Consider the following 8,777-nt stretch of genomic DNA (forward strand, 5'->3'; position numbering starts at 1 on the left):
CTTTAAATTTGTCCAAATGAAGTTCTTAGCAATGCATATTACTAATCAAAAATTAAGTTGATACATTTACGGTAAGAAATGTACAAAATCTCTTCATGGAACTTGATCTTTACTTAATATCCTAATGATTTTTGGCATAAAAGAAAAATCTATAATTTTGACCCATACAATGTATTTTTGGCTATTGCTACAAATAGGGGTGGACGATATGGCAAAAATATAATATCACGATATTTTTAAGAAAAATCACGATTCGCGATTTTATCACGATTCTTTCATTTATTCACTAAACTATTTATTACTAATGTCTCATTTCAGTTTGGCTCCAGTTTTGTATTTATTCCAGTTTATATGAAAAGGTTCATGTAGCGTGGATTATATTCATATACAGAGTAAATACTTTTCACTGAACGTTAAAAATAAGTTTGAAACAGTTGTCAGGAGCGGGCTGGTGGTGACGTTGAAGGCGAGCGACCGTGGTGTAGTTCATTTATAGCTTAAGTTTAGCTTTTCAGTTCTGGCGCTTTTATTTAGGCTTCAAAATTCATCAAAGTTACGTGTAAGTTTCATGAACTATGATTGAACACAGAGCTTATTTTTTGCGATAATCCAAAAGCCTATGAAAAAATCCTATTGGCTTTTTGTCGAGGAACCATGCAAACAGCCGATCCGCCTACAAAGTGATTTCATAACAACGTGCAGTAAACGGTAAAACTGTTTGCACTACAAACCAGTGTATTCATAATTAAGATAATACATTAAAATAATATTGTAAGACACACAAATTTTCAATATCAAGCAGCACAATGAACTGTTTTGTACAGCTAAAATTAGCTGGACGCGGATGAGACCGCATAAGCTAGACCCATAGAATTTACAAATGGCCACGCCCAATTTTTACGGCAAGAAAAAGGTGGATAGGTGATGGTTCTGAAATATGAGGGGGAAAAAAACTTGTGGATAATTCAACAACAGAGCTTTAACTCTTTAGTGATTTTACATTTATATGGTATGTGTAAATGAGTTACAGAGACATTTTATTTTGTGTGTTCATTAAATTGTTAAAAAAAAGATTGTGTGCGTTTGTGTATATATATATTATAAATTATAATCTGATAATAATCTATAATTAGTAAATTAAGTTTAATTTAATTTGGAGTATTATGAAGTGAGGTGTGGGCAAGTATGGTAACCCATACTTGGAATTTGTGTTCTGCATTAATCCCATCCAAGTGCAAACACAGTTTAAAAACTTAATGGCTTCTTTATAAACGGCAGTGGTGCTATATAGCACCTTAACCACCCCAAAGAACCGCTGAAGAACCATTCTGAGGCTTGACAGGTTCTTTATACAGTACCAGGTGCTATATGTTAGCCTGGTAATACCAAACTCTGCTACTTCGCTGAGTACAGAAGCTAACTGAAATTGAGTGGAAGTACGAAGTCTGACGTAGTCAGGCTAGCTATATGTGACCCTGGATGACAAAACTTAAGTCTTAAGTGTCAATTTTTCAAAATTGAGATTTATACATAATCTGAAAGCTGAATAAATAAGCTCTGAAAATCTGGAATCTGAGGGGGCAAAAAAAAATCTAAATATTGAGAAAATAGCCTTTAAATTTGTCCAAATGAAGTTCTTAGCAATGCATATTACTAATCAAAAATTAAGTTGATACATTTACGGTAAGAAATGTACAAAATCTCTTCATGGAACTTGATCTTTACTTAATATCCTAATGATTTTTGGCATAAAAGAAAAATCTATAATTTTGACCCATACAATGTATTTTTGGCTATTGCTACAAATAGGGGTGGACGATATGGCAAAAATATAATATCACGATATTTTTAAGAAAAATCACGATTCGCGATTTTATCACGATTCTTTGTCATGTTGCTTTTACTATTTTGCAAGTTGTCTGAGCATTACAGCCAAACTAATTTCCCTATTATAAAGACAAAACCTTTCAAGGTAACAAAAATTTTAAAAAAGAATGGCGGATATTTAGGCCAAAGTGGGCGAAGATAAAAATCTTTGTCATTATTTTATCTTTGTTATTAAAAAATGAGAACAAAGATACACATTACAAATACACATACTATATAAATAAAACAGTGTTTTATTTTCAGGTACAATAGGTGTATTTAGCAGGAGCATTCGAGAAATTGAATCAACAAATATAAAAATAAAACACTATATAGATTGATTCCTATTAAATCAACTGTATTAACGTTGTGAGTGATTTTTCTCTTTGTGTTTTGGTGTTTTATTAACATTGAAGGAATAATTAACCCCAAAATAAAAAGTTTTATATTTATACCATCATTTACTCACTCAAAAGTTTCTTTAAACCTGAAAGAGTTTCTTCTACTGAACATAAATGCTATTTTGAGGAACATGGAAAACCAAACAGTTGCTGGTCCCCAGTGACTTATTCCATAGTATTTTTTTTCCCCTTCTATCAAAAGTCAATGTGGACCAGATACTATTTGGTTACCCACATTCTTCAAAATATCTTCTTTTGTGTTCAGCACAAGAAAAAAATTAATACAGGTTTGGGACAACATGTGAGTTAGTAAATAATGACAGAAATAAAATTTTAAGGTGAACTATCCCTTTAATGACAGTCGGCAGCATGTTCAGTACTGCCCCTTTAAGACATGCACGCATCTAATATACAGAGGCAGGCATCCGTTTTCTCTCAGCTGTTTACTTACTCATTTTAGACATAAGCAATGGAGTCTATACATAAACCTTGTGTGTTTTGAGAGTATTAGTGCACAAGATAACTTAGTTCAGCAATCAGGCGCTTTTTGACAGGCTTTAGCACGCGCGCTTCGGGTGTACGGGCTCAGAAAAAGCGCACGTCAGACCGACGCGTGAATAAAACATTTAACCGGCAAGGCTTTAAAGCAGATCCGAATAATGTACAGTATATTGAGACGGAGGAATAAGAACTGCAGCTGATAGAATGTGCGATACTACGATATTTCTTCAAAAGCAGATCGTGGAGACATATCGTCCACGATCAAAAATCGTCATATCGCACACCCCTAGCTACAAATATACCCCAGCGACGTAAGACTGGTTTTGTGGTCCAGGGTCACATATAGCACCTCAGCCTCCCAAAGAACTGCTGAAGAACCCCTGGAGAACCTTTTTTTTTAGAGTGTAAATAAGACATAAGATGCAGCTACATCATGAGAAAAGTGTGTATTTGAGTGATTATGAACATGTAAATAAAACAAGCCTTCTTGTCATTATTGTTTATTGTTCATTTGAATGATTTCTAAGAACTCTTCAGTCATTTCACCCATCACCAAGTAAACAGAAATATGTACAGATGAGAGGAACGATCTGTCACTCCGTTTCATTTTACATGGATTAGAAACATTCAAATGCAATTCCATCTTCCCCTACAATTAACTGTACCTCTTAACTTTTAAGACATGGCTACACTTGTTTCATTAATCCCTAAATGTTGCTCCTTCCTCTCTTGTTCTTGTCTTACATCTACCCCGAGCTGTTACTGTGGCTTTGTTTCCTTAAGCATAAGGTCAAACTAATGATATATTCTCAAATGATGAACAACCATTAACCTTGTCATTTAAAACAGGACAATCTTACTCTGCTCAACAGTATACAGTCAACTCACAGAGGACAAGTACAAAGTAGATCAGGAGCCCTGACTTCCAAAGGAGTCTCTATATTACCAACAGAGGGAACCAATCATTATCATCACTGAATAATATTCTTGTTCACTCCAACAAACTGAAAATTTGAAATGGGCCTATAAATAAGTGATTGTAAATGTCCACAACCATAATGCCCCCACATTAGTGAAGAGATCAATCTCCACTTTCATAACAATTGAAAACAAAACAGTCAGACAGAACCAGTTAAATCAAATCTCTTTTCTGTTATAATTGACATATAATTTTATATTGTAATATCTTTAAAAAAATGTTTTTAATGTTTCAATAAGACAAAAAAAAAAGTGTTGTGTTGTCATGTTTAATATAATTTGGAATGTTTGTTAAGATGCTTCACAGTTCAAATCATATGCCGGTGTGACCATAAGCGGTTTGTAGTCTGAAGTATGAAATTTAGCTCTAATTCTATTTCTTTGCATCCAATTCAAAGGTTTGAGTTGCCATTTGTATTGTAGAATTCTGTTGTCTGTAATTTCACCCATTTTTTTGAGCCAGCGCTCTAAATACTTTTTATCTCTGTCTGACCGACTGCATATCCACCTGTCTATCATATTCACCCCAAGACCCATGATAGGAAAAGAAAAACATCCACTGTAAAAAAAAAAAAAAAAATATTGAGAGGTCACCATGAAAACGGTGACACTTCACTCAATAAACAACCAATAGTTGGTGTAGCAGTAATAGTAAGTCAACAAGTTTATTAAAAACCATTCAACTTCTCTTCAAGATTTCTTCAGCTAAATCTGGCTAATAATTTAATTTTAAAAATAGAAAGAAAGCAACTATTGTGGAAATAATGAATCTACTCACTAGTGGGACACACAATGTACGTGGTTTGGTATCTTCTAGGGAATTTGGTTCTTAAAGAGATAATTCACCCAAAATTAAAATCATTTATTCACCCTTATGTCATTCCAAAACTAAATGACTTTGTTTCTTCTGTGGAAGACATTTTACCTAAAGGTACCATATAGGATATGTTGCCTAAACAACATTCAACTCCACTAATTTTAATGTGTGCACATAAAACACTTTTTTTCACAAATTTAAGACATTTTCTTTTTATTCCTCAGAAGAAAAAGTCATACAGCCTTGAACCACCATAAGGGTACGACAGCATATTCATCTTTAGGTGAACTATCCCTATATTATAATGTACATGAGATGAGCCAATGAGAGGTTTCACTCAATTAAAAGCTGCCTCCATTGTTATAGCTTTAAAAGGCTTTGCGTGATGTCAGGCTTAAATAACTTAGATCCTCCATGACTAACAGTATCTAGCTGCACACTCCCATCAGCCTGAACCAAAACCAGCATACTGACATCATACTGTACCTTTAAAACAAAATACACACACACACAGACACACATAATAGCCTCCACCAATTCAATCAGACACCACAGCCGTTCAGCTGGAGTTCAAAGGGTCTAATGGCAGAGTGGTGTCCATGTTTGCAGCTACAGCACTCGCTGTCCATTTATGATGACATCGTCAAACTCCTCCTGTGACAAACAGAGAAATAATAAGTACTGAAGCCGTCCGGTAAGCATTCTGTTAGTCAATGTGTGTGGATTTGGCTCTAACCTCCTCACTCTCTCGGTACTCCTCCTCTTCCTCATCGTCCTGTGTGTATGTGGCCCCATGGGCACTAAGTAGGGCCTGCACCACTTTGTTGGGACGGTAAAGGGCACAGTAGAACGGGGTGTGGCCTGCATATGAGCTCTGATTCACCAATGCACCAGCGCTCAATAATAACTCCACTACCTCTGACCTCTGACTTTCCACCGCCCAGTGCAATGGAGACCGACCTGACCCCAAATCCTACAAAACCAAAGTTAATGATTTAAAAAAAAAAAAAACTGTAATAAATTTAACACTCAAATTAATTATGATAGAACTGGAGAAGAACCCTATGTTCTTTAATAAAAATATGGTTTTATATTTATCATATATTTATTGCATCGTTGAGGTACTATTATAGTTTTTATTAACATTTTGAATCATTTTAACATTTTTATATTTTGTTTTAAATTTTTGTTAAATCGTTAGTAATTTTGTCATTTTACTGGTTTTTAATATGTCCATCTTTTTTTGTTACTTTGAGTTATTTTAGTACATCAATTTAAACTAAATTAAAATGAGAAATGTTACCTTGGCAACTAGGTGAAACAATATTTTTTAATTCAATTAATGTTTTGGGTTTTTTTTCCCCAAGTAACTCAAACGTTTTACTGGTTTTCATTTTAGTTTCAGTTTTAGTTACAGCTACAATAACCCTTATTTAAATCAAAATATAGCTTCTCACCCGCTGATTTACATCTGCTCCTGCCTCCAACAGCATTTTGATGATCTCGCAATTGCCCCTATGTACAGCCAGGTGCAGCGCACTCACACCTTAAAGAGACGGCCGGACAGAGAAAGGGACAGGATGCAAAACATAGATATATAAAAAATAATCGTATTATTCAGAGTGAAGTACATTTGCTTAAGTTTGTACCTGCATAATTGGTAATGTTCAGGTGCACCGGTGGGGTCCGTGAGCAGCTGGTCAGCTCTCTCACACACTCTGAGCGAAGCTCTCTGACAGCCAGGTGTAAAGGTGTGTGTCCACCCCTCTCTTGGATCTCCGCACTGGCTCCACTCCACAACAGTGCCCGAATACACTCACTCTGGTCTACGATGACTGCTAAATGTAGAGCGGTCTGAGCAAAGGAGGAGGGAGGGTGGAAAAATTAGAGATAGGTTGCCACTAGTGTTGCTATCAGGGCTTGTTTGTTTGGTCAGTTGCGGTTTGCATTACAACAATGAGTACAATTGTGTATTAGGGTTTGCTAGGGCTTGGTTTCTGTTTCCCTATAGGTTTATATGCATGAGAAAATTTGAGTTGTACGTGAAAGTTGTTAGTGATTCAAAAAAATTATATATAAATTACAGAAATGCAAAAATCATTAATGATAAACACTGCAATATAAAAATATGAATTGGAAAGTTTGCTTTTATGGTGACTTCAACAGTAGGATGAAATGTATTGGTTCATTTAAATATGCAGTGTTTTATGCAACAATAAATCACTGGAAGTACAGCAATTCTTCTTGATCCACAGGTGCTGGCTTGTCAGAGCAGGTTGTTTGCTTTTCTAGAGGGATCTGGCAACACTGTTGTACATTTACCTGACCCAGGTCATTTTGGACGTCCAGGTAAGGTATCCAGGTGTTGTCCACCCCAATTTCTTCAAGCAGGCACTGAACAACACCCCACTGCTCATGAATTAGCGCCAAATGAAGTACCCTGTGAGACAAGAGGAAATGTTTACAACCTAAATCTAATAGCCTTCCAAATTGTTCACATGTACAGATAATGGAAAACTACATATACTTACGTGTCACCGTCCTCTGACAGAAAGTTGAGCGTGTTGAAGAGCTCTTCCCTTCCCTGCCGACCCTCCTCAGTGTTTGAAACCGCCAGTCTGTCTGTACCTGCAGGCTCGCCCAGGATCATGGTGCCGATCCCGTCGGAGAGGCACCCCACCACAGCATCCTCATTAATCGAGTCCCCTATGGCAGAGTCGAGCCTCTCTCCGCCGCCAATCGACACACAATCCACGGTACTGTTGTCGGGCTCGTCCGACGGAGGGAGGTCAGGTATGTCAGACACAGACCGACCAGGTGTCCACATCTGTTCGGCCTCGGTGTACGTACCGTAGGGAACCTCAAAACCGAGTCCGACCCCGCTTAAGGAGTCTAGCCCGCTGTCACACCAGTCTTCCGGGACAGAGTCCACGGCGCCCCTTTTCTCCATAGCGTAGCTCGGTCCAGGCCGTGCATTCTGTCTCCGGGATTCGCCGTGAATATCTTGCGTCCCCTCCATATAAATATGAATGCGCCGTTTAAACGATGTCAGCTGTAACAAGAGAAACTGCCTTTCCTGACAAACAACTATCTGTTGCGCCGTTTTCGCTTCTATCCAGATGGATTCCGTCTGAGGGTTGTTGATGTTTTTAGGGGAACAAGATGAGCTCTTTCTGGACAAATTCCCAAACAACAGCGGCAAGCGCTGTGGCACAAGCCTCAGATTCCCTCCATGTCCGGAGCATTATAAAACTACAAATTGCTCACCTTGTGAGCGGATTGCTGTTGCCCAGTTTGTCCAGAAAAGGCCGTGTGGCTGCGTAGGTGTTTTCCTGGGGAATTCCCAATGCCACTCTCGTAACTAGACACCGTGCGGAACTGCGCATGCGCAAGGCTCAGAGCGCGCATGCGTCGCACTCATAATTAATTGTTTCTTACATTAGTTTCTTTGGGAATTCCAACGCGTTGCGTTTGTTGGGGGAATTTCAAGTGGCTATTAATTTGAGCTGGCATAAAAAAAACAAGGCACATAAAAGGCGTAGCCATTTGAATCGTCTTTTAATTGTTTCTTTTGTATTCCATCTTATTCAGCTTGGGTGAGTTAAAATAATAATATCCAGATAACAATAGGAGAGATTGGAATGTTTTATTTTTGTCTGCTACAATGACAGTAGTTAAAAATTCTAACTAGAAATTAGTGTCAAGTATAAAGAGTGTTGTTGTCAAACCACTTTACTCCCAGGACAAGTTGTAATACTATATTAGAAAACATAGACTTATAAAAACTTGTAGCAATTAAATTTACCACCCCACCATTATTTAATTTTAAGCATTTTAATGCAAAATGGTAAACAGCATATAGGAAACACCGTAAATCAAAACAGCAAATAAAACTAAATAATAATAATTACATTAAATAATAGGCCTACATGATAAAATATAACATTAATAGTCAGTATATGGATGTTAACTCTATACAGAAATACATTGGAAAGTGTAAACAAATCTCTCGGTCTGCACAGCTATGATATTTCTGTTTTTGTACATGTACTATTTGAATAGGCTAGATGAAAAGCTGTGGATATTTTATGCCATATTTTAACAAGTAAGTCTGCTCATGCAAACTATCAAACTATGACCAGATGTAAAATTATAGGCTGCTCTCTTCTTTTCCAGTAGATTTATGTATGTATATTAGTGCTGTCAAACGATTA

The 8,777-nt window shown here is 36.9% G+C and overlaps 1 protein-coding gene across 1 annotated transcript; it reads right to left on the reverse strand.

The window, feature by feature from the left end:
• Positions 1 to 3,252: 3,252 nt before the first annotated feature.
• Positions 3,253 to 7,949, reverse strand: nfkbib (nuclear factor of kappa light polypeptide gene enhancer in B-cells inhibitor, beta). Its single transcript, XM_058774744.1, has 6 exons — positions 7,095 to 7,949; positions 6,886 to 7,003; positions 6,213 to 6,417; positions 6,021 to 6,109; positions 5,300 to 5,536; positions 3,253 to 5,217 (listed from the first exon to the last, which is right to left on the reverse strand). Exons 1-6 carry the CDS (start codon positions 7,580 to 7,582, stop codon positions 5,173 to 5,175), a joined length of 1,182 nt encoding a protein of 393 aa, XP_058630727.1. The 5' UTR covers positions 7,583 to 7,949; the 3' UTR covers positions 3,253 to 5,172.
• Positions 7,950 to 8,777: the final 828 nt, after the last annotated feature.

Source organism: Onychostoma macrolepis, chromosome 05 (genome assembly GCF_012432095.1).
Source record: "Onychostoma macrolepis isolate SWU-2019 chromosome 05, ASM1243209v1, whole genome shotgun sequence".
NCBI classification, from domain to species: Eukaryota; Metazoa; Chordata; class Actinopteri; order Cypriniformes; family Cyprinidae; genus Onychostoma; species Onychostoma macrolepis.

What these genes read in the sequence shown, in the direction of transcription:
- nfkbib (XM_058774744.1), bottom strand. Translation starts at nt 7,582, where the DNA reads ATGGAGGGGACGCAAGATATTCACGGCGAATCCCGGAGACAGAATGCA. An exon ending in GAACATTACCAATTATGCAG is followed by an intron (nt 6,110 to 6,212) that starts GTACAAACTTAA and finishes CGTCTCTTTAAG; the next exon opens with GTGTGAGTGCGCTGCACCTG. An exon ending in AGTACCGAGAGAGTGAGGAG is followed by an intron (nt 5,218 to 5,299) that starts GTTAGAGCCAAA and finishes TGTTTGTCACAG; the next exon opens with GAGGAGTTTGACGATGTCAT.